The sequence below is a fragment of the Galendromus occidentalis genome, unplaced genomic scaffold (assembly GCF_000255335.2).
Source record: "Galendromus occidentalis unplaced genomic scaffold, Mocc_1.1 scf7180000077475, whole genome shotgun sequence".
NCBI classification, from domain to species: Eukaryota; Metazoa; Arthropoda; class Arachnida; order Mesostigmata; family Phytoseiidae; genus Galendromus; species Galendromus occidentalis.
In genome coordinates, this window is record NW_003805463.1 from 1680819 (window position 1) to 1705637 (window position 24819).

General features: G+C 51.4%; 5 protein-coding genes and 1 long non-coding RNA gene across 8 annotated transcripts; 2 read left to right on the top strand and 4 right to left on the bottom strand.

Annotated features, from left to right (window-relative positions):
* Positions 1 to 490: 490 nt before the first annotated feature.
* On the top strand, positions 491 to 5026 carry LOC100900597 (uncharacterized). 3 transcript variants are annotated; one of them, XR_001951203.1, is made up of 4 exons: positions 491 to 577; positions 3721 to 3892; positions 4064 to 4230; positions 4386 to 5026. It is a non-coding gene; the product is annotated as an uncharacterized LOC100900597 (long non-coding RNA). The 3 variants fall into 3 exon arrangements; XR_001951204.1 differs by lacking the exon at positions 491 to 577 and adding an exon at positions 3379 to 3574; XR_001951202.1 differs by lacking the exons at positions 491 to 577; positions 4386 to 5026 and adding an exon at positions 3379 to 3574 and having other exon boundaries at positions 4064 to 4353.
* Positions 5027 to 5126: 100 nt separating this feature from the next.
* Positions 5127 to 8090, bottom strand: Mccc2 (methylcrotonyl-CoA carboxylase subunit 2). The gene is made up of 11 exons (XM_003744851.1): positions 7864 to 8090; positions 7527 to 7668; positions 7310 to 7453; positions 7061 to 7230; positions 6749 to 6957; positions 6507 to 6664; positions 6273 to 6406; positions 6048 to 6165; positions 5764 to 5978; positions 5492 to 5680; positions 5127 to 5375 (listed from the first exon to the last, which is right to left on the bottom strand). The coding sequence occupies exons 1-11, from the start codon at positions 7981 to 7983 to the stop codon at positions 5277 to 5279; spliced, it is 1698 nt and encodes a 565-aa protein (XP_003744899.1). The 5' UTR covers positions 7984 to 8090; the 3' UTR covers positions 5127 to 5276.
* Positions 8091 to 9312: 1222 nt separating this feature from the next.
* Positions 9313 to 10798, top strand: LOC100901170 (calcium load-activated calcium channel). The gene is made up of 5 exons (XM_003744852.2): positions 9313 to 9624; positions 9770 to 9847; positions 9940 to 10117; positions 10235 to 10379; positions 10475 to 10798. The coding sequence occupies exons 1-5, from the start codon at positions 9564 to 9566 to the stop codon at positions 10514 to 10516; spliced, it is 504 nt and encodes a 167-aa protein (XP_003744900.2). The 5' UTR covers positions 9313 to 9563; the 3' UTR covers positions 10517 to 10798.
* Positions 10799 to 12958: 2160 nt separating this feature from the next.
* Syt14 (Synaptotagmin 14) lies at positions 12959 to 17427 on the bottom strand. Its single transcript, XM_003744943.1, has 6 exons — positions 17229 to 17427; positions 14736 to 15007; positions 14349 to 14577; positions 13961 to 14086; positions 13380 to 13759; positions 12959 to 13261 (listed from the first exon to the last, which is right to left on the bottom strand). The coding sequence occupies exons 1-6, from the start codon at positions 17425 to 17427 to the stop codon at positions 13040 to 13042; spliced, it is 1428 nt and encodes a 475-aa protein (XP_003744991.1). The 3' UTR covers positions 12959 to 13039.
* Positions 17428 to 20029: 2602 nt separating this feature from the next.
* Positions 20030 to 20996, bottom strand: LOC100902278 (galactose-specific lectin nattectin). Its single transcript, XM_029111896.1, has 4 exons — positions 20840 to 20996; positions 20602 to 20720; positions 20308 to 20424; positions 20030 to 20221 (listed from the first exon to the last, which is right to left on the bottom strand). The coding sequence occupies exons 1-4, from the start codon at positions 20994 to 20996 to the stop codon at positions 20030 to 20032; spliced, it is 585 nt and encodes a 194-aa protein (XP_028967729.1).
* An 87-nt stretch (positions 20997 to 21083) lies between these two features.
* On the bottom strand, positions 21084 to 22044 carry LOC114827982 (uncharacterized). The gene is made up of 4 exons (XM_029111897.1): positions 21961 to 22044; positions 21675 to 21864; positions 21383 to 21579; positions 21084 to 21239 (listed from the first exon to the last, which is right to left on the bottom strand). The coding sequence occupies exons 1-4, from the start codon at positions 22021 to 22023 to the stop codon at positions 21084 to 21086; spliced, it is 606 nt and encodes a 201-aa protein (XP_028967730.1). The 5' UTR covers positions 22024 to 22044.
* Between the last annotated feature and the right edge of the window lie 2775 nt (positions 22045 to 24819).

Below are 24819 nucleotides of genomic sequence, written 5' to 3' on the forward strand. Positions count from 1 at the left end.
TCGACGACCCCAGCTCGATTGCTTTCACCTTGCATCTAGGTAATTCCTCAGCGGTCATTTCGAATCTACTCACAATCAGAGAGAAACTCTCGACCCTTATTCCCATATGGTGAGGACTCATTGAAACTATTCATTCCTGAGTCAACAGTAGTATGCATATTCTGTTTCAGCTGCCTGTCCAGAAAACTGATCTTCAGTGACTCCGGATCCTTTTTGGGTATTTATTGAATTGCCGTTCATGCTGACTGAGCGAATTGCATGCCCTTTCGGATTTTCGGAACGATTACCGGGATCATTCAACCCATAATGAGCGTGAATCATGACTGGGAGTACAGAGAACTCAGCCGTTTCTGCGCCGATCGTACAAGGCCGCGCGTCGAGCGAGGACCTCGATCCGGAGTGAAATCATCTTCGACGTAGCTGCCTCCAGCGAACAGCGCATGCGCCAAGTGTAACATCCCTGCTGACTGACGAAAGGAGCATTCCTATGGCCAGTTTGCAGTCAGTTCATCGACGGGGAACTCAGTCGTCTAGCTCGGAGCGTTCGAGGATTACAAAACAGAGGGTTTTGACAAGCGTGAGTACAAATCGTTTGAGCAAGTTCTCTAATTGCCTGTTCCGCCGTCGAACGTGAGGGGATCCGCTAGATTCGCCAGAACGTTGATTGAGTCGGCTGCTTCTGCGGCCGAAAACGCCTCGACGAAACCGCCCTTATATGAGCATCGTGACAAGGCACGCTTCGACTCTTCAGCGAAGGTTTTTCGACTCTCGGCCGGCCGTGTATGCGGCGATCGAGATCGGCTGGAGCTTCTTTGGTCAGAGAGAGTTTCGAACCCATTTCTGAATTAGGTGGGGGCGAGCTTCTGTCAGGTGCTGCGTAGGCTGCTTCCTCGTTTCCTTAAGCGTTCGCTCAGAGCCCTGAACGCTGAAGTAAGTCTATGACTGATCAGACGATCCTCCATAGAGGACCACTGTGTTGTCGTGGAAGTTGCGAGAATCGCCTTCGCACGTAACGTGAATGTAGGGTATCAGGCGAGAGGACAGAAAATCCTTAATGGGCGATCGAGCGAATGGATTGGATCGAAGTGACTAGAACGGTACAGACGAATACGTCGCGATGACGATGCGCAGAAACGCATCTACGTATGGAAGTGGCTCGTGAACATCAGATTGTAGGCAATGATTTTCCTCGTCATTTGGTCACGGATGTTGAAGTCCGTCGGAAATGTCTCCGCAAAAGAGCGACCTCGGTTAGTCCGGTCGAGCGCACTTCGAGATCCTTCTACGCGGTCGCATGTTTGTTGGATTCTGATCATCTGACTGGAAGGCGAACTCTTCTTTCGCGCGATTTTTTCGGTTCACCCGAGCATGATAGATTCCGCCAGATTCTTCCGCGGCGGCTCCGGACTTATTTGCCCGGAATGGATCGGAAATGAGGAGTTCCTACGCCGGGCGCCGCCCCGAAGTTCCCAGCGACGCACCGAGCGGCCGCTATACCGTCATGCGGACCTTTCACGGCCTCGGTGTGGATTCGGGCACATCGTAAAACGGGCCCGAGAACAGCATCATTTTGCTCATCGTCTCAGGGGTCGGTAATAAAAGCCTGCCGGCATAATATCGTAATGACGTTGGCGACAGCCTCGGACGCCGCAACCTGTCACGCTCTTCTAGTTGAATGAGTAATACTGGGAGGCCTAGATAATTGTCTTGTTCTGATTGCCAGTAGCAGATGTGAGACGAATGAGCGAGCGTAAAGTCAGAGGATTCGGAATAGTGTTTATTTAGAGCATCTTATCCGAAGATTAGCATACGGATTTGTCTTTTGGTTAAGCTCTCCGATATAATGATGGAATCATCGACTCGAATAGCGGAGTCCATACGGAATCGAGCTCATACCATACCATTGAGCTTCTATAGGATCATATGACGCTCTCAGACACGGTCGGGCCACATGCCACACTCTCTCTGAAGTATTAAGTACCCTCTCAGTTGAGCACGCGCGTCCCCATCTGGTGGCTGACGATGGTTCGACGAAAAGCGCTCCACACTTCGGTTCAATACAATCGCTATTCACTCCCACACATCACATACACCGCTTTGAAGCTGCGATATTCCATAAATGGAATTTTTCTTCCATGATCGAAGCTAGCCGCTCGGGCAGCTGAACGACGTAAATCTCCGCTAGAGCTGGGTGCGAAATTTCTCTTCGTACCTTCACGTTTCTACGAAGAACTTTCGCTGCCCGTGCCAGGCGGTCGTCATCAGTACTGGCGAATACTGAAGCGTCCGCCGACACCGCCATCGACCCATAGTGGAACCTTGATCAGAGCGGAGTCCACGCGATCCATACGATATTGTGTACATGTAGGATATCTTCCTATCCCTTATTACCGTCTTCGGAGGTAAGTCGAGACCGAGAGAACGTGATCAGCCGATCTGGGGTGAGCGAATTCGATTCAGGAAATGAGCCGTCTATCGGGAGAAGAATGAAGCAGCGCTGAATCCCTCGCGACGCAACATTCGAGCCATGTCTCTGCGACAATCACTCGCGCCTTCGAGATCATAAGGTTCCCGAGTCGCTGTCTTTTGTCTGGATGTTCTCGCTCTCGATGCGGTCCCTGAACGTTGCGTAATATTGATGAGCTGGTGAGAGTCCTCCGTCTCGACATATGTACGAACGTGCATACCTGCTTCGATGGGCTAAGCTATTTTTGTCGCGCTCATGCTCAGGCCGATCGTCAAGGAGTCCTCGACGCTTTTCACGAGCGGAGAAGATCGCAATCGAGCTGCGACAAGTGATTATAACCAATGACGAGATAGGACGTGACGTGACTTTGCTTTTCGGGAAGTACGATGCAGTCCCGCATCTGGGACGCGACTCTTAATAACTTCCGAGCTCGTGCATAGGTATAAAGCTGTCCTTCCCGCAGAGTCTGATGCCCGAGGAGGGGAGCTTGTCAAGCTCCCGATGCAGAATCCGCTAATGAGATCGTCGTCCCTGAGAGAAAAATTCCCGACGTTGCTCCCATACCCAAATACGACATCCGAAGGAGAATACCAATGTACGGATCCCTCCGATCCTTAAATTCAATTTCCGAGTGCGGAAACATGCCGCGCTTCCAATAATCTGTCCCAAGCGACTGTTGGCGCAAACTGCAGAAATTATTCTCACGATCGCGGTGCCATTCTGGAAACTGCCGGCGCTCGAGACAGGCATCAATGAGCTAGACGAATATGTAAGTTGTCGGCACGCTGTCACGAAAAATGAGTCAGTGTTTTCGTGGAGAACACTGTCATAATTGAGCTGGAGTGGGACCCAAGTTTCTCTCCCGAAAATATGTTCGCCTCGACAGAGGATTACGAGATCTGGGAACAAACGACAAAGGCTCGCCATTCTTTCGAGACTGTCTAATCTTGAGGATATCGATGGGCGTCACCTGAAATGTGTGCTGCCTGCATCAAGGATCTTCCGCGCTCATTTCCTCAAAGTATCGTGAGCCTCGCTTGGTTGAAAAACACTTCGGGGGCATCGGAGCTGTCTTGCAAACAGCTGTTTCGCACTGGACGACCGCAGGTGACCGCCGATATTGCGCGAGTGGACCGCAAATTAACGACGGCTGTTGCTCGAGGACCGCATCAGCCGGCGCCACGACACGGAAACCCGGCGAACATCCGTACGAAACGCTCAGCTCTGATGTGATTCTGATTTGAATGTTTCAGGTGTCGTGAGCAGGCATCAGCATGGCAGACTTCGAAATCCAGCCGGCAAGCGAAGTTCGGACCTTCATAGATCATGGACCCAACTTCCTCAAACAACTGGCCCAAGACAGCGTCAGAGTCGAGCCCGCTTCGACGGGATCAGGATGGGTGTACACGGACGCGAACTTCATAAGTAAGCTCGAGCTTCCGGGGAATCGGTTATAGGTTGACCGAAAATAATCGTAACATTCCGGCGAAGTTCACGATCGATCCCCCCAGCATTGCGATAAAGCGTTCCCAATCGTTGGCCGTTCCGTTGAATTCGAGCCTCTAAATAATCTGGTTTACGTCTGTGCCTCCGCAGTGGTTGCTATGTGCGCTTGTGTTCTGGCATTTATGATGGTCATCACCGTGTTCATTTACCACCGTGAGAAGATTCGTCGTATCGTCACCGGAGAGAACCGCAGAGTCGGCAGTGTATACTATGTGCGTCCTGGAATCAGTGCCTTCCAACCGACAGAAATTTAAAATGTGAGTCCTCCCCCAAGCTATCTGAGCTCTGCATGCGATTTGCCTAACATCGATCCGTCGGTGGAGGAATGTGCCTCACGGGTAGAGAACAGCGAAATAGTTCTTGTACTCGATCATCTTGCAGTCATCTGATCATTTGTTCCGGATCCTTTCAGGTGTTAGTCTGAGGATCGTCTTCCCGGATCGCTTCATGACGAGGCGACTCCAACAGGAATCCCTGATGAGTCTGTGAACATTGTAAAACTTGAAGTCCGTGTACTCGCGAATCCTCTCGAGACTATTCTGAATTCACCACGGAGAATCATTTTTCATCTCAACCGTTATCCCGGAGCGGGAAGGTCACAGAGTCCATCGAGAAGATGCTGCCTTTGGACGGCGTCATCGATATATATTCTCGCGATAGTTCTCATTCAAGTTTCCACATTTTGGTTGTTTCGTCCAATATACGAACGAGAGGAGTGGCTGGAAATTCCGAATCGCGACGCGACTTTTGAACGAGCATTCGTTTGCATAATGTGTATCATGGACACCGAAAACAGTTGGACATGCTCTCCATACACTTGAACGGGACGTACATGTGGAGAATATGTCAGAGGAAGAGGGACTACTACTTAAAGGCAGCCGAAGCACGGCGTCGCGGATCGATACGAAGCATTCCAATATAAGGTTATCTGCTGACATGGAGTACCTATTAAACTATTGAGTTCCGGGACGTGAATCCGTCGTGAGTCCGCTCATCTTGTGACGACTTTTGGATAAATAAATGGATGGATGGACATCGAGGAAGGAAGAAACTTAACTGTATTTAAAATATCCGTACACGGAGTTCCGATGTGTCATGTTCCGTATATAAGCAGCATCAGACTCAACGTTTCCGCTCGTGAGGGCTAAGAAGGAAGGAGCCGGCGCTGTCGTTGCGGGGCGAGCTCTATGAGTATTTCGTTGGGAGGCATTCGAGCATCAGAGCTCACTTCGTCTGCTCGAATAGCCCAAGAATTCAAGGTTGGAAAAGGTCGGGAGGATAGCTTTTCTCCGTCCGGAAAGCCTCACATCCGGAAAACTCCGAAGCGAGTCCTCTCAGCGACAAGCTCCCTTTCGCGACTCCTTTCAGCATTCAGGGCTGCATTCAGAGACAAACCGAGGATCTGCAAGATCACAGATTTTGAGTTCATCAGCGTGGCCTCACCAGATAGAAGATGATATGCCTCGAGAACGTTTCGCCAGACCAGCGAGAGTTGGATCGAGGTATCCACGGCGTCACCTTTCGGGTGTGTTTCGGATCGATGACCCCATCGTCCCATATCCGGGCACTGGAGAAATAAGGACTCCCTTCGCGCTCATATTTCTCGATGATTGGATCCTTTAGTGTGGCTTCCTCCTCACGCCCCATCGCGGCTTTTCCTTCGCGGATTCTTATGTCTCTCTGAACTTGGGTCAGAACCTCCGCAGCCTGAAATCTCGAAGAAAATGCATTCAGATAGAGATTCAGAAGATTCCCGGTGGCACTCAACAATGAAGGTGACGACAGCGGACCTGTTCCCCTCCCATGACGGAAATTCGGGCGTTGGGCCACATGTACAAGAACCGCGGGCCATACGCGCGACCACACATTCCGTAGTTCCCAGCCCCGTACGATCCTCCGATGAGCACGGTCAACTTCGGTACACGGGCGCACGAGACCGCAGTCACGAGTTTGGCTCCGTGCTTGGCGATACCACCGGCTTCGGCATCGCGGCCAACCATGAATCCTGCAAGTCGAGGTCTTAACTTGGAAATCCGAGGATTCTGTTCACACCCAGAGTCGACTCTCAACTCACCGGTGATGTTTTGCAAAAATAGGAGTGGAATATTCCGTTGGCAGCACAGCTCGATAAAGTGAGCTCCCTTCACCGCACTCTCGGAGAACAGGACTCCGTTATTAGCGAGAATCCCAACCTTCGGAGAACGGCAACTTATCGAAAAAACTTAGATTGATTGTGCGTGAGAGAATCACCAAGCATTTATGACACAATTATTGCGTATATGAGTTGTCAAGCACGCACGGTTTGACCGTAGAGTTTGCCGAAGCCAGTGACGAGGGTTTCCCCGTATAGTTCTTTAAACTCCGAGAATTTCGAAGCGTCGACAATACGAGATATGACTTCTCTGACATCACAGGTTTTCTTTAGATTTGCACCTGAAATAATGAACTGGCAGAATGGAGACGAATCGAGTGAGGCTTGAACTTTGGAGCACAGCGATCCTCGCTGAGTTTGATCGCGACGAGTGAAGCCTACCGATAATTCCGTAGATATCGCTCGCATCGAGCACGGGTTCGGGCGCCGAGAAGTCCAAGGAATCGCTCGGCGAATTATTCAGACTGGAGACGATGTTCCTCGCCAAATGGAGCGCATGCGTATCGTCGATGGCATAGTGATCTGTAACCCCGCTCTTCCTGCAAGTAATCCCATTGTATGTATAAGACACAGAGCTATTAAAAGACAGGAACCAAGAGATGAGTCTACACAGCGGAGCGGACCTGCAATGGAGATCGGCGCCTCCGAGGTCTTCCGCCGAAATTTCTTCGCCCGTGGCAGCTCTGACCAGCGGAGGACCTCCCAAAAAAATAGTGCCCTGCTTCTGTACGATGACCGATTCATCACTCATGGCAGGGACATAGGCTCCACCGGCTGTACACGAGCCGAGCACGACCGCTATCTGGGGGATTCCTTCAGCAGAAAGAGTTGCCTGCAATGCCGTGGTGTTGGTATTTGCTAGTTATCAGGACAGAGCGATGATCGAGAGGAAAACCACTCGTCTTGAGCGATCGAAGCGCTCGACTGGAATTTACTTGGTTGAAGAAGATTCTCCCGAAATGATTCTCGTCTGGGAACACCTCCGCTTGTTTAGGCAGGAAGGCCCCCCCAGAATCCACAAGATAAATGCACGGGAGACGCGATTCTCTTGCGATGTGCTGGGCCCTGAGATGTTTCTTCACGGTTTCTGGGTAGTATGTACCACCTATGGAAGAAGCACTTGTAGCAGACCCATGACAGGTTTCATGTTCCCGGAGTCTACCGGGGGATTGCGGGATACGTGCCTTTGACTGTTGCGTCATTAGCGATCACCATGCATTGTCTGCCAGATACACGGCCGATCCCCGCAACCAGTCCTGCCCCGGCTATCTGGTCCTGTCCATACATGTCCCATGCAGCCAACTGGGAAAGCTCAAGGAAAGGCGACCCTGTAAAACGACAAGGAGCCGCTTGACTTTCGAGATCGGAGGAAAATCATCGGCTTATCATCCGGGCTCGCACCTGGGTCGAGGAGAGTGTTTATCCGATCCCGAACGAACAGCTTCCCCCTGGATGTGTGCCGGAGTCGCGCCTTCTCTCCACCTCCGAGAGAGACTTGGGCGACATTGCGTCGGAGCTCGTCGACCAAACCTTTCATTGCGGTCTGAAATCGAAGTTTCGGGATGCTCTCGGGTGATGACTTGTGCCGACATCATGTCTGTGCTCGAATACTCTCACCCGGAGCTTAGCGGAAAGAATCAACTCCGATCTTTCGAACTCACCACTAATAATTCCATCGGAATACCCATCAGATCCACCACCCTTGAAAACCTATCCCATTCGAGCTTCATGTACTCACTTCATTCTCCTGAAAACCTGGATTGCCACGGTCGGGCTCGGAACCGATCACCTTCCATTGTCCGCTCAAAGCTCGCGCTTGACCGCGCGCGCTGAACAAGAGTCCACGTATAGAAAGCATCTGAATCGGTCCCAGTTCTCAAACGGTAGAACTTCGAAACTTTCCAGGTTGTACCGTACAACCCTTCGTGCGCGACGGAGCGGCTGCCCTGCTCAATGTATATCTAAGATCAGCTGTCAGCGACCTCCTCCTTCATTTGGCAGTTGGCAGTGGCCTATCAGAATCTATGCTTTCGATGGGATTCGACAAGCTCCCACGCACTCGGTGAGCTGGTCAGCCGCCGGGAGGAACAGAAGATTTCCTTTTGTGGGGGGTGGAGGGGCCGGACCGGAGTTGAGAAATCGCAGCTGTGCTCCGATCGCCCGGGACTCCAAGCACATCCTCCCGAAATCAAGATCACTCCATTTTGGAGCGTCATCATCCAGCTGACGTACGAAACCTGAATTTCCGAACCAATAGCTCTCATGCACTGTCTGGATAGATTTCAAGAGACTCGGTAGAGGATGTTTGATTATGCCCCAAGAAAACATCGTCCTGAGTTACTGGTCGGCGATTGAGCTAGTTCCTTCTGATAGGAGTAGGTGGTTGCTCCCCGCCCCCGAGCGGGGCTGTTCAACTTTCGGCGAAGATCATCATCGCCAATGCTTCGGGTTTCGGGACGGCGCGGGATCAATCTGACTTTTCGTACACCACCAAGCCGACTTGCGCTAGATGACAAGAATGAAACCGCATGGTGGGCTCCTGTTTTCTCGGACTTTGAGTCGTCGTATTGATGCTCGCTGTTTAGATTCTCATTGGAGCTTCACGCGATCGGATTCATGAACTCACGGCTATCTTGGGCTCGTAATCCACCGGCCGATTGTCGTCCTATTTCGGTTGGCTCAGGATCCGGTCCGCGAACTAGGCGCCTCAGATGGCTACTTCGAGTGTAGTTCCCTGGGTCTGAGGAGTACCCGAACAGCGGCTTATGAAATAATGACTGATGATTCATGAACATCAGGCACCGTTCAATGCTTGGAGGAAGAGCGTGCTCCTCTCGGGTCAGAGGGCCGCCGCTCCCTTGAATTTTCAACGATGGAGACCGAGCCGAGAGCTTCGGAACGACCTATTCCTCCGCCCACGTCTCGAGTCTCGACCCATTATTCGTATGCCTTCTATCCATAGACCTGCTGGTCCAGTTTTCATTCTTTAAACTCTTTTCCCCGTCAGCTGCGACCGAATTCTCGCGTACCCAGATCGGAGGAGCCACGGTCCTTTAGGCTCAGTGATCGAGTTCTCTCGCCACCTTATGAGTTTACTACCTTATGACATGACTTTTATGAGAGTGTCTCCGGGGGGATGCGGGGAACTCTTTTCGTGACCAAGCAGAGATCATCATCATCAGCGCCTGGAAAACACTCGTCTGCAGCAGATCTTTTCCGGGGAGCCGAGTCCGGTGCTCATACTTCAGTTGGCTACTCTCCTCAATCATTCTCGCCGGATAGCCTCTGGCGATAATCAGGTACCAGCGCTCCCGCTTCTCACCGTCTGCCGAAACTTGAGTTTACGTGTCGATCTGGGTTGAATCCCTGGGTAAACTCGGAATCGTCAACAAAGGAAGTGTCAGCGCTCAGATTCTGATTTTCCCCCTTCGCGGAATCATGTGGGAGGATGGACTGCTGATCGTGGCCGTGTCTTTCTTCACCGCTTTCGTCGGCGAAGGTTGGTGTAGGAGTTATTGGAGCTCTGTCGAAGAAGTACCTAAGTAGGCTTCGAATCCTACCGGAGTCGGAGCCCGGGACAGCTCTTCGAGCGAGTCCGGTGTAAACTTTAGGCTGCCGGTGACTACCTCATTCCGTTCTTCTAGGCCTGACGTGGTTAACAGTTTACCGGACTCAGAAGTACCAGCGTCTCAAGGCTGAGGTCGAAAAACAAAGTAAAAAACGTGAGTGCGACAATTCTCTCTAGATCAGTCCGATATCCCTGTCTCAGCTCTCCGTCCCGATCTGATTCTCCCGCTGGATATGTTCCCTCCAGTTGAGAAGAAGAAGGAAAGCGTCAACGTCGCTGAAACTGACAAAGCGTCGAAGAAAAAACTCGAGAGAGACGAGGAGAGACTTCGGAATAACAACAGAGATCTCAACTTCGTGAAGATGAAGTCCATGTTCGCTATCGGGGTGGCTTTCACGGCTCTCCTCTCGTGCTTCAACAACATGTGAGCCATATTTCAGCTACGGATAGAATTCAGTGCCAGCAGGGAAGGTTCCGAATTGAGCAAATCCGACAGGCAGGATAGTCATTCGCTTCATCCCATTCATTGCCCACATTGCAGATTCGACGGGAGAGTTGTCGCGAAACTGCCATTTGTGCCGATTGCTTGGTTCCAAGGAATAAGTCACAGGAATCTCGCGGGCGAAGATTTTACTGACTGCTCGTTCATATTCCTTTATATCTTGTCGACGATGTCTATCCGGCAGGTGAGTTTCGCCTCGGAGCAGTGATTCACGACTGAAGTGTCGTTCCTCTAGCGCATTTCCAGAGAACCGTCATCTCATCGAAATCTCACTTGCAGAATGTGCAGAAACTTCTGGTTTTGCGCCATCCCGCGCAGTAGCGAAGCAGAGCGGAACTATGTTCGCCCCTCCGCAGCACATGCGGTAGATGAGGGACATCAAGCAGCGTGGACGAATGCTCATCTTATTCCGAGCATTTGATCATTCTCCCGCCGAGCGGGGTCGCCGTTATTCATCAGCCAACGATTCTTGTACCTGGGGATGTCCTCCGCCTTTTCCTCGGATCGTATCTTACGATCTCCCCGCTAACGGTCCGATGACATTTTTTCGTACATGGAATGATAAGAATAAACCTCGGAACGATGGGTCTAAGGAGCTCTGCTTCGTGGGTTCTCTATTGGGCACTCGTTCAGAGTCAGTGATCAAGGATGAGTTCAGGGGGCCGCTTCAATGGCTCCGAGATTCTCAGCGCGTCCGAAGCAAAATATCGGTATCAAGCCTGTATCGGTGGCCTCGGCGTGGAGGTCATGGATTTTCCAGGGATATCCTCGGTGACGTTCCAAAAGAGGGACGACTGTGTGACGACTCTAACTTCTGAACTCCGCGAATGAAGACGCGATTTTTACTTTGATTCGTCTGTGTCCTCGACTTTATTGACGATTCCGTACAACTTCTCAGGTGCAAAATTTCTCATGAGGTACAATGCTGAGGTCCAACTTGGTCGCGGTGATCGGCAGCTCGAACGAGGACCATTATGAGTCCTGAGTTCGTCTTTCTTCTTCTCAAAAGAGATGGAATAAGGCTTATTTTTACAGAGGTATATGTATACACATCGTCCTTAGGGAGTTGAATCTCCGTCTTCTCGCTTCAATGACTCAACGATGTATTGATTCGCGACGAATTTCGGCTTCTAGCCCATTTGAACAAGGATACATTTTTTTTCTACAATAGAAAGCTTGCTATATCATGGATTCGAGCGCCCTCTCAAAAACTGTATTGCAGTGACTCGTGATCGGAGCTTCCCAGCGCATCTTAGTTCCTGATTGAGTCCCATCCGAGATGAGGTACCCGATACCGGGATCGAGGTTTTGCAACGAATTCTTGATGATGAACTAGCGCGGTGACTTACAACGTAATAGTCGATGCCTCGTGCGGGTATTGTTTGTCTTTCGAAATCGTGGTCATCCACCATGTCGGTGAGCAATACTGGATCTTCTAGGGGTCCTGCTAATAGTCGTTGTTTATTTTCTGTGGAGTCACAAGTTCTTCCGGATATCACTGGGAATTAATTTAATATAGGAATCTGAAAGGGGAAACCTTGAGAGCCATTCTCGTGAACATCAATGGGAATACCTGGCTCTGCTAGCGGAGCCCCAAAGCTTGTGGGACCATGATATAGGCTGCCCGAGAGATCCCCAGCAAGTAGGAAGGAAGGGCTAATGGTGCGATTCTGGATGGCGACTCTTCGAAGTTAAATGGTTTTGGCACTTTCATGGTCTTCTCGAAACGTAGCTCCCGAAATCTAAGCTCGATCATTTCTGGATCAGGGTTCTCGCCCAGTTCAGGTACCCCGGGCGAGTTTCCCGGTAATCTGGCAAGAGAAGACATCATAGCTCCCTATGACCATGCTGACACCGAAGGGAAAAGCGACCCCAAAAATTTCGGCTCTGGAGTCCATCCTCCCAGCTGATCGAGATCAGGTTCCGAGTGGTCAACCCCGTGCAGGAACTTTGTATGTCGTACGCTCCAGAGCGACTTGCATGGCTAACTATTATTACTTTCGATGTCAACAGAATCGCAGATTTTCCAAGTCTTCCATCCTGTGTATATCAAAGATGATAGATCTGAATCACTGAAGATCATTATAGGTAGAGCTGTCTCATTCTTAATCGTCTATTGCACCACGATTGGCAGCCTCCGTACCTCCCGCCGCTTATGCTAATGTATGATCGAGGGTAGTCTTGTCTGAACGTTCTTGATCCTCTGATGATATTCATCCTGCGGATGTGTAGGGTCGTCAAGTGAATCGCTCGTTCGGCTCGAGACTTCGACGAGGCCGGCAGCGCGTCCCATTGCAGTTTCCCTCCGTCTAAACTAAACAGTCGAATCTATCCGAGTGTATGATTCTCAAATCATCTGCGATTCGAGACCCGCGCCTAACGATGCCTTTCAGCCTTCCGGAAACGAGCTTGTCGACTCCGATGAGAAGTCTGGAGCCCTTGTCAATCGTCACGAAGTCCCCGAACTGAGAGCATAATATTCTGGAATTCCGCTCCCTATACATAGATTGGATTCTGTGATCCCTCACGTGGCGTCGTTTTCTTCGGTTCCTGGGCCCTTTACGTCTGATGTGATTCGAGTCTGGAAACTCATAGTCCTCAGAGCTGGTTGACGTCTTCATGGATTGGGATCGCCCCGAACGTTCTGTAGTCACTTATCAGGTGGTGGTCCGGTATCCCAAGCCGGGAATTCTCATGGGATCCTTCCGGACTGGAACAATATCTAAACTAATCGTGTGAGCTCACTTTGGATACATTTCTCAAGAGTATGATCGACGAGACCCCAAGCTGCCTGGGCTCCGTCGGTCTCATCGGGGATGCACGGTATCATTGTCAGATCCTCGTTCAAGCCGGTGTTTGAATCAGTGTATTCCACCGAGCGATTTGTTCCCCTCGACCATCTCTCATATCACTCCAGTGGACCAGTTGTGTGTCAGAGGATGCATTCAACCCGAAGGAAACCCAGCCGATCAACTGTTTTCTTTTCATAGAGTTGCGCTTGTATGCTGACAGTATCAAAGTCACATCGGTGAGCTGGAAAAGGGCGACTTGGAACACGAATGTTTCCTGGAAGCGGGAAAAACCTGGATTACGCTCTCCGGCTCCTATTCGGCTCCGGGTTGAATCGTGGGGAACGGAAGGGTGCGGAATATTTCAGCTGGATGCTTCTTCACCTTGTACCTACCTTGTAAACAGGATCCGCTTGGCCTCGTCGAACCGAGGTCTTCGACGACGCGATCTCACGTCCGGCCGAGGACAGCAGGCTCAACTTAACGAACGTGTCGGGGTTGGGACAACTTTTCACGTGAGGAATTCCCGGGAGAACGCCGAGATGGCTGCCTCCGATCACTTCGACACTCAGTCTGCCAGTGGTGCCGTTGTAGGCAAGTCCGACCAGGAGCTCCGGAGACGCCGAGAGCCCGACGTGCTGTAGGGAATTGAGCGAACCAGTCGACGAATCGCTCTGTTCAGAGTCACTACCGTTGGTGGCCGGGGTTCGCGCCTCGAAAGCCAGCGTCAGCGTTTCGCCAAGATGCGCTTGCGAAAGTACCATTGTGGCTTCACCTGCGGGAAATCGAGCGATAAATTCAGGTCTCGGCATAGTGGAGCCGAATTGACCTGTCGCTCGGCGAGCATCCGATTCGAGCGGAGATCGAATCCAAAGCCTGACCCCAGAGTTCACATAGGGTTCGGACTCATTGAGTCTCTTATTCGGTAGAAGAAAAATGAACGCAAGTTCTCAGTCGATAATATGTAGAAACCTACTTATCAGGCGCCGTCGTCGAGTTAGGCGCTCCTGCGCGGAATAAATCCTGAAGCGGAGTGTCACGCAGGCTAGAGAATCGCTCGAAATGCGAGAGAACACCAAATCTTCGTTGAATATACAGTTACCTGCAAACCATGAAGGTTAAAATAAAAGCTTCTTCCTCCAGTTGGATGGGAATTTCTTTGAGGCGCCTCTCGGCTCCGGATCAGGGCTGATCCCATTTCGTGACGAGACACCCTGCCAGAGATTCCAGATGACCAGAATCTCGGGATAGAGGTCGTGTCAGCACTTGAGGACCATGAGGGAGTGATTTGCGAGCTTCAAGGACATCCGAGAATAGGAACATTGCGAAAATAGGGCAGCACGATTGACGAGACATTCACTCACCCTGCTGATTGGCCTGCTTGACTTTAGAGGTGTGCTTCATGATTTTATCATTGGCGGTCTCTTTCGAAGTAATTGCAGTAACCTTGACCCGGTACGAGCTTGCGCCACCCTGAGTTTTTACGGGCAGCTTACGTGCCTGAACCAAACTCACGATCACCCTGCGGGCAAGTGCGTCGTGGTTGATAACGACTTCGAGGAATCCTCCGTCGCGGGCAGCGAATGGCACTTCCTGTAAGTTCAGACGGGACTGCTGTGAGGAATATCGCTTCACCGATATTACAGGCCGAGCTGACCTTCTCGTAGAAAGATCAAGCTTCGTGCGGATCCTTCGCTTCGCGGGAAAGATCTCTCTAGGCCGGGGCTCAACTCTCGTCTCGCAAAACTCACTTGTTGGCCTGAAGCAGGCTTTATCGTAGGCGCGTCAACAGTCGACGTCAAAGTCGTCGCAGCCGCAGCGGTCGGTGCTCCGATTGCGGGGTTACTTAGCGTTTGAGAGCATGAATTGTAATTCAAATTCGCGTTGAGCTCGGTGAAGGGATGAGTTTCCCGGCGGTCATCCAGAGAGCATACGGATGCCGATCTCTCATTGTCGTTCAAAAGATGCTCGTCAGAATCTGAACTAGCGCTGAGATCTTCGTAGTAGCAGAAGGTGTCGTCCGCTGATCGAGAAGAGAAACGGAAGGTTAAGGCAAAGTCCTTTTCCTTCTTCTTCAGCCCAGAGCCATCAATCTAGATCCGGAAAAGCGTTGCGCCTTGCCGCCCCAATTATGCATTTCCTGTCAGCAGGTCTAGGAATACGGTCGCGCAAAAAGTCTTTAGAACCCGGCAATCCCCAGAGAGTCTGTCGGGACCGGGAAACGTCATGATTTCCGAAAAGATGCCACGCCAGAATCCCAGAATCGCATATCACGACCACTGTGATTATCGTCTCCGTGTTGGAGAACATCGCTGCAGGGACTCGGGAAAGGGTCCTTCGGAAGCTTGTCTTTCTCTTCGATTCCTTCGTGTTTTGAAGCGTTTCTCTGATAATGGGCAGTCTTGGCTTTGGGAAACGTCAGTGATCGATCATTGGCGTCTGGATCACAGGGCTAGCCTCTGGCACACGTTTCTCGTGTGTGATCCAGCCTCATGACGGAAACGGATGTAGTCTATAGTCTATAGTGCATTGCATATGATCCATGTATGCCGGAATGGTCTGGAGAACTCCTCATCCCGGAGATTCAGAGAATTTCGAGGATGAAGGTTGAGCCGGTGCTTTAGAATCAAGCCGGACCGGGGCAAAATGAGCTTGCGAAGCACTCTCCATCGTAGAATAAAACCCCGTGGGCTCCACGGAAGTGAGGATTGTCCTGATTCGGTCTCGATGGTGTTCATGCACCTTTGGGGGTTTTCGCGGATGAACGCCGCATGCACGGCTTCCCCATTTCAGGAGTCCGCTCGGCAAAACTTCGAATTTCCCTCCGGGGACTCATACCGCTGTGCCGTGTCCCATACATCCAAAACATGGTCGTCTTTTTGGGAGAGGATGATTTCGAGGAGACTCCTTTGGAATTACGCAGCTAGGGATCGCGAGGTACGAGCCGGTGGTATGTGAGACTCGCTTAGAGGTGGAAGAACCGAACAACGACTTCCTACCGAGGTACTGAATCGCACAAGGGTTGAAACCCAAGCTTCTTGACGGGTCGCGAGGAATAGGATCCTCAAAGCCGCTTACGTCGTCGTTCGAGTATATGCGCGCAGACCCATCCAAGCATTGTGGTTTGTTTGTCTTGCGACGGGAATTTCTCCCCGATCCATCGCGAGTCCTGATCCTGCTCCGTCCAGGCTCTGATAACGGCGATATCCCCTCGGAGCAGCACAGCTGAGTTTCGTACCGCGCTGCTTCTTACGTCGGGGCCTGGAGGTGCAGTCTGACGACACGAGCCAGTTCCCGACATTCCTGATTGAAGTCTGTGATAGGTGGTGGCAATCGATGCTCGGCACATCGAGTCATGGAGCGACTGCCCCTCGTGGGAGGCTTCATCCGTATTCATAGTCGAGAGCGCGAACGATATTTTGAGTAAAATCATCTGAGGATCGCTCTGCACAGTCCACCAGTCTCACAGCCCCTGTAATCCATTCCGAATCGATTCGCAGTATCCCTGCACGCATCGCAGAATGAGAGGTTCGCGGCTCCCCACCGGAGAACGTTCTCGATTCGCAGGGTATCGCCGGATTTCGTTCATGCAGATTAGGGGCTCTGAGCCCCCTTGTTACCAGTGCGGAGATGATCCTACTCGGGAGCGGGCGCGATCCGTACTTACCAGAATGGCGTGGGTTTTTCATCGGGGCGCTTTGCATGGATTTTTCCATTTTCGAAAATTTCTATCTCGGAGGCACACGCGGAGCATTCTGCCGCTCGATCTGCCGGAAAACGAACGCCAGATACCAGGATACTACGATACGCCGAGGGTTCGCGGTGTCGACGCTTCTCGACTTTCGAACAGCGGAAAGACCCGTTCGAGGTGCTCCTCGCGTTGCGGGAATCTGCGACCGAGAGGTACGCATGTCACGCCCAAAACGCGACTATTCGGATCTGTTGCGCATCATTGGATTGTCCAATGGGAACGACTGAGCGTCAGTGGTGAGGACAGCAAATAATTCTCTCAGCTCCGTGACGATTAACGGAGTCCATGTGACTCGTACGTACATAGGTGGAGCAATATGCGTCGATTTCTTCTCCATAACAATTGCATCTACAGCGATTGAGCCCGTGAGATGCTCGCAAGTTTAGAGTTCGAATTTTTTCGAATGTCATGAGGTTCGATTGGACATCGGTGAAGCGGACCCTCGCATTGCTTCGGCCTACACACGTCCGTGGGTCCACGGACTTAGACTCACCGAGGGTATTGCTGGAGTAGTCGGAGTACTTGCGCTTGTCGTGACTGCCGAAGCAGAGACGTCGATTGAGGTAGAGATACAAAACTACCAGCGAAGCGAGCAGCATCGCGACGGCTACTAAGAACACCGCCAACTCGAAGGAAAACGGCAGGCCCGGCTGTGTGGCGAGCCCGCTCGGGGTCTCCCGTCCCGGGCTCATGGCGGGTCCGATGGATTTCGGTTGGCCACTTCCAATCAGTTCTCTTCACTCCTTTTGAATCACATACGGCTGGCTGCAGCTCGTTTACCTGGACGCAATGCGCACTCGAACCAGCTGAGGAGCTGTTTGAGAGCTCTCAACGACTAGCAAACTCATCTGTGGCCTTCAGAGTCTGCGGAGTGTCGCGTCGTCTGCTTGCGAGGGCCCGGGAGCGAGTGGGCGCCGATGGATTTTCCCAGCCGCTGCCTCCGGTAAAAACAACGAGCCACTCTGTCAGTGAGTCGGTTGGCCGTTTACGCTCGCGGTTACGCAATCGCGGTTCTTGCCCACTCCTTGATCACAATCCCTTCGCCCTGGTTTGGGACGCGTCGCTCGGAGAGCCGATCGAGGAAAAAAAACGATGCGACGGGGCCATCTAGATGGATGGCCGGATAGCCTTGATATGCGACGATTTATTCTCCTTGCTATTGGCAGCAGTCCCCTAATTTCGGCCCCCGGGGAATGGTTTCGCTCGTTGGCAAATCACCTATTCCAGTCACTGAGTCCACGGAGATTAATCGATGAGGAATGAGTTAGCATCATGCTCCAATGTTTTCCTTCCATCCATCACTTTCTGTTTGTGCGCAGTCTCGACGTGAAATCTCGCTTCTCAGATGTGACTCTACTGCTGTCTCATGAACAGCTATAGACTTCAATGGAGGCGAGAATATGCTCCGATGCGCGGCGACAACGAGCCTCGGACGAGGACCTTGGCTGAATGGATGAGGAACCGTCTCTCGCCAGATTGTCAACAAGGACGTCCAAGGAGCCTACTGCATTGTCCAGGATTTCTCTCTAGGCGGCCGGCCGAGGTTTTCGGAGGGAGTTTTCGGCGCCTGTCGCTTCAGTCCCGGAGTCTGAATAGGAACGAAGCCCCCTCTCTTTTGCCCGGCGCTTTCTATGCCTGGAAAAGATAAGGTCATGAGATCTGAGATGGATCTCGCGGCCTCATACCCTCCATCCCTTCTTTCTCCTCGAGCGCACGCCCCCTTCCCCGAAATATCTGGGAAAGGACAGTAGGATGGGGTTCGCAGAGATGATCCGGAAATACTCATGGTGCTGCTCGGCTCCGATTGATCCAAATCGCCCTGAGAGACCCATGAGTTACGGGGTTCTCTCAGCCGTTTTCCGGAGGAGTCACAACTCACGGGCTGAGGTGCAGTCACGCGCGGGACGGGGTCCTGTGGCCTGACAATCAAGTCCGGGTAAGCGAGAAGCGAATGAGCTAGATGGAAAGAAAAAAAATCGGCTGCGTTCGGGATGAGACTGTATGCCAACAGCGACTGCAGAACGACGAGCCCGAGATCCGTCGAACTGTCCGACGCTCACGTTCGCGTCCCCCGGCAGGAAAGCAGATCCTCTTACATGTCGACAAACCCGTAGCTAAGAGGAAGTTCTAGTACGACGCGATGGTCATCACGATTCATGAGCTGCGTCAGCTCGTTATGCAGCGCATGGATCCGCTCTTGATTTCCGTGACAATTTCGAAACACAGATCTTATCCCTTCCCTCGTCTCGCTTCCCCAGCTCAGAGGAGGAATGGGGATCTCTACCTCTACAGGGTCTTCCTGTGTTCTTCCGAGGATGCAGCGGCTGACATCGGTGACGACAAAACGCGCGATTCCTTTTGAGCGACTTGATTGAATTTTCCTCGCCTGACTCTGACGATAATGAACAGACTCAACGGTGAGACGGTCTTTATGCCGACGATCGCTCATTGAGGGTTTCAGTGACTTTCGCTAATGAAATGGAAAAAAATGGGAATCCTCTGAATCTGCTATTGGTTGGCACGGGATACGTAGGTTTTCATCCGGGGATATACCTAGGGAGACGGAATTGAGATGGAGAAAGCTCCATCTCGGAAAAATAACGATCGTTGGGGAACAACGTCGAGGAAAGTGACTGAGGAGCGGAGCTCTACCGCCATGTGTACCTATCAGCAGCAGGATTCTCCTTGGAGGACGGCAAGATCGGGTTTTCACATGGGGCTGATATCCAACGTATCCAACATGGCGACTCCCTGCTATATTCGCATAACGAACGCACAAGCTGGAAGAGGACTGCAGCCCCCTCAGCCCCCCCCCCCTGCGTACGCGCCGGCCTATCTGTGGAAAAGGTTGACGTCATGGGAAACGGGCGTCGAAATTGGCACGCGACGGGTGGGTCGGAACGTTCATTGCGGTAGCACGTTAAAAATGAGTCCGTCCACGCTTCCTCAAGCAAGATTTCCCCCTTGCGGATCTGGCCATGGAGGCGATGCCCCTTCGGCGATGCCCAAGGCGATTCCGACCGAAGGGAGAGCGCCTGCACTATTCTCGGCAGTGCGGGTCTTCGCTCCTCTTCGGAATCGATCCGCTCGCGAATTATACTGTAGCGAGAGAGAGAGAGAACACAAACGTGCAGCCTCCTCGATGGGACGGATTTCTGCCACTGGACCAGTATGAATGAGTATGCAGAGAGGACACCGAAATTTGCGGAGCTAAATCGTTTATTTCTGAGTAATCTCAGCCAGGGATTCTCAAGGTATCAGATAAGTACGAGGCGACAGAAGAGCGCTACCTTTTCAGTTTGTTTCCGACCTTTGGCAGAAAAACTTCGTCTGCTTGTCACAAGGGATGTCGTCCCATCCAAAATCGATCTCATTCGTTATAGTGGCACAATGTTCGTTATCGTTGAAGTTATCTGGGGCACCGCTCTTCCAGAACTGGGAGCTCTTCAATTTTTGTCCAGTGTTCTGCCAGATCCAGTTTCCTTCCTGAAGTAGAGAGGTAGTTCGCTCAACATGTTCCTTCCGGAGGTTCGCCAAGCGAATCCTGGATCTCGACCAACGTAGGCTCTTACCTGAACTTGGTCTGATAAGCCCAAGTAGGCAGATCTCACTTTATTCCTCCTCATGTACTCCCGCAGGAATCGATTGGTCTCACCGTCTTCAGTCTCGGCCAGGAAGCCGCCTTCAGCCTGGAGAGCAGAATCAATGTCTATTAGGCTTCAGAATACTCACGGTCGGCGGGAATCTCACCCAGATGAAGGGATCTGTCCGAAGGCTGCGGAGTTCATCGAATGAGATTTCTATGGCGGATAGCGTTTCGTTGTCTTTCTTGATCTTGAGGGGCAGGCATGTGAGAACAAGCTTACCCGAATACAATGGTTTGCAGCGCTCTCAAAATCCATGTTCAGATGGACCAACTTGAAGTAGAGACCGGTTTTGCTATCCGACTTGAGGTTCGGGAAAATCCGGTATCCATCGACGTCCACTGAAGTAGAAAAATGATGATGCGTCGTCCCTAGTACGAGGATGACTGTGCCGCTGAATAGGTGCGATGTGAGAAACATGGAGAAATATCATTCAGATAGAAGGGAAGCATTGATTTACATTTCAAACATTCCATCCGCGAAGATCCTTCGCCTGTTTCGAAGTAGTATCCCTCCCGGCATTTGCACATTCCGATGGGTTCACGGCAAATCGCATTGTCGCCAACTTTCATCTGGCATTCGAAATCGTCCATGCAAGACTCGTCCAACAGTGGCATTCGAGCCCCTTGAAATCAGTCGGAAATTCATCCTCGAACGCTCCATCTTCATCGTTGTGACACGGTTTTGAAGAAAATCGTTGGCGCTTAGACTCGTGCGACAGCATCCCGCAACCATGAAGCCTCCTGAACGTCCAGAGCAGTTCCTACATGATACAACGACAAGCACTCACATTGTTCACAGGCTGGATTACAGAGCCCGATCTTGGAGCAATATGGCGATTTGAACATCGGACCCTCGTCCTGCAGTTAGAAGAAACGGATGAGGATTAGTTAGAATACCTCAAGGATTTTCAGGTGTGACGGTGATTCGGGGAACCCTTTCTGGGACCACCACTGGAGAGACAAGCGGGAGCGACAGCCAGTGCACCTCAACGGATGCTCACCTCGGCTCCCGGTTTGTCGTAAACGTCAAAATATGTGAAGGCGTCGCTATTGTTGAGTCGGATTCCAGACTGGCTGCAGACATGAGCCTCGAGCAGTTCACATACACCCTCAGAACGGGCATAATTGAATGCAGCACATGAGTTTCCCATCCGCAGACACTGAGCGAGACAGTGGGACGACGGAAGATTCGTGAGACCTGTATCGAATCGGAAGCCCAGAATCTCACTGTCAGTCTGGGAGTGAAGATGCCTTACCATCGGGACGAAGATCTCTCGCGAGAAAGGCACGCACCTTCGATTCTCTTCACTACGGAAACTCGTGTTAGACGTCGCTTTTTCCGGTAACGATTTGAAGCAAAACGCCCAACTTGCAGAGCACCGAGGAACTCCGACTGGGATTCGGAAGGAATAAGCTGATGGTCGACAATCGACTCCGCGGTCGGTTCCAAGTTTCCGAAGAACGTTTCATGCTCGAGCGACGTCTGGAATGGGAAGTCGTTCAATTCTTTCCACTCATTCCGATGCTGAGTCGGAGCCTTACTGCCTGCGACCAGAACCCAATGACATCGGCAACCAACCTCATGGGTGGTCGTCTCCAAGTCAACGGCAGCAACTACTTGAAGAATCAGGAGGATCCACATCGTATCTCCTGTTCCCAGTCCGTCTACCTCGAGCTCTCACAGAAGAGTATGACGGGACGTAGTTGGATAATAGAGAGGCCCTATGATGTATGAAGCTTGGTTTGGAGATTGAAAGAGTGACGCTGCTCATGCTTCCGGATCATGTATTCGCCTTGATCAACAACGAGATCACTCGATATTCAAGCAGTATCTTCGACAATAGATCACTGTCATTTTACGCTCCGTTGGTAAGCCTCAGTCAACCCATCCGCGGCAGTATATATGCATGGGAATGACTCACCTGTGATCTGAGTGAGAGCCACCTACAGCTCAGAACACGCTCCCGCGCCTCGAACGACGGGCTGAACTGACCACCCCAGCACAGGACCGACCTGTCTCGAGCTGACGAAGTCTAGTTCCCACACGCCTACTCGACAGGTCTGAGGAGTGGGGGAACAAATTCAGGCAGATTCTATCGAGACAGCGTTCGTGCGACGCTGACGAGTTACCCTCGATCCTGCCCTTCAAGGAGAATCCTCATGAAGATTCATGCTCAAAGCATGGGAATAATTCTCATGAGATATGTCCGAGAATCATCTCGGTTGGCGATCGTTCGCTGTAGCCAGCCGGAGCGGATCGCGGCTGGCCAATAGAATTCATCGCGAGAGCTCATTACTTTTTCACTGCGTCATGAATTATTCGCAACGTCGCCGATGGAACCCGACAGAGCTCGCTAAATCTGACTCTGATCTCCAATCGTATGAATTATGATACGAAATCACTAGCAGCGGACACTTCTAACACTGTTTTTCCAGAGGACTTGTTGGCGAGAGGACAAATTGGCGAACTCTCACTCTCAGCTTTTCGGGCTACCGGGACATACGATAGCGGCAAGAGCCTCTTACACCTCGTTTCCTCCCCTCCCAATACTCGCGATGCGCAGCTCCGTCGAGCTCGAGGCTTTGTGTTTCACGTTTGCGTCTCTCAACGATTAGCTATCCTAGCTAGCCACCCTCCGGCCGACACGGGACAGCTTGCTGAGTCGGCCTGAGAGGAATTCCTCGGACCCGTGGAATCCGAATGTAGCATTTTCGGCTCGAAGCGTCGCAGACCAAGGAAGCAGATGTTTGATACAGCGGATCGCATCGCCAGGCGATTTCATTACTAGCTGAAACTGGTGAGGGATTCTATGAAGGTATCCCAGAGCTCTCCGGGAGGTATCAATAAACTACGCATATTCGCTCGAGCGAAGTAAGAATGTCGCGTTGGCATAGCCGGAGATGCGCTCTGCCATAGATGATTCCTGAGGTTATGATATCTCCCATATTGCAGGAATCAATTCCACCGAGAGCTTGAGCTCTTGCAACAATTTTAGACGCTTGCAGCATTACGGGGGGTACGCAGCGCTGCTTCAATAGATGGTCTATTCCAGGCTCTTCATCAACTGGGAGCTGTCTGAAACGGTAATATAATCACCGATTTGCGAACATGTAAATCGAGCGTAGAACGTGGATTGATCGTGAGTCATTTATCGATCCGTATCCCAAAGCCGGTTTCGAATACATGTTCCGACATCCACGAGAGGAGAGGACCGCCCGATGCCGCCATCTCTGATCTCTCAACAAAGATCATCGACATCATTATCTTCACCCTCCCGTAAACTGAATCCGATCTGTTGCAGTCAAATTTGTGTTCTGTTGGAGCGCATCGCTCCATAGACTTAGAGTTCGTATCAGTGATCGTCATTTGAGCTCTCGTACACCCTACGGAGGAGAACGTCGTGCCACCTGCGGACGTACGACCATAATTTCTCGTCTTCTCGCTGCCGCACGTACAACAGGAGGGTCCCACAAGAGCTCTCAACCATCTTGTACTTCCGCCCTTCTCGCTCAGTGCAACGGTGATCGGATCGTTGTCGATAGAAGATTGTTAGACATTTGATTCGTAAGTGTGTGAAGGTGACGTCGATGAAAGAGTTCCAGCTGGGGATAAGGTCGGAAAACTTCTGGAACGAAGCACTCCTCGGAAGCCAAGTTCACTTATCGGGCCTCGCCACATCATCCCTTGTATAGGAGAAAGGTGAGTTGAAAACGAAATACGAAATTCGATTCGAATGAGCTGTCAACGCTGCACCTCTGAATCAGAAGATCTCCTCATTGTCGGCTGAGCGGTGAGGATAACTTTCGATCGTTGTTGCCTGGCGTCATCGGGTGTGCGATCTATCACGGCATGAAGGCGTTCGCTCAATGCATCAGTATGAGTCGCATACCCGTTTCTCGTAGCCGAAGCCCTGCGGCGCAATACCTATCGCTCTGAATTTCTGCGTATTTCCCTGATAGCTTCGTCTATCGGAAGCTGTGTGGTTCGTTGAAGGGTCTATTGGGGAGGCATACCGCCTCTAGAAATGCCCTACTTTCTGGTGTTCAGTGAAGAGAACTTCAGGATGAGCTTGCAGTGACTTCGTCTGCCGCCCGTGATGCTTCTCATCACGCAGTTGATCTATGAGAGGACCGGATATTTTGAGCTCCGAATGGTGTCCAGAATTTCCGCAGTGGATCGGTCAAGTTGGAATTTGGGATGATTGCACCGAGTATCATGCCTCTTTTTGGAATAAAAAACATGTACAACAATTTTTCAACCTCTGAGCGTGTAGGGGGCCTCGACGATCCGCTGATGTTAACCCCAATCGGATGGCTTTCCATAATGTATGGAATCTCGATACGGCGTCCCCTCAGATAAAGTCTTGAGTTCGCTTCCATGCTACGCTCTCAGACCCAGTGTTCTGGCTGACGGGTATAGCAGAAACAGCTCTGCTAT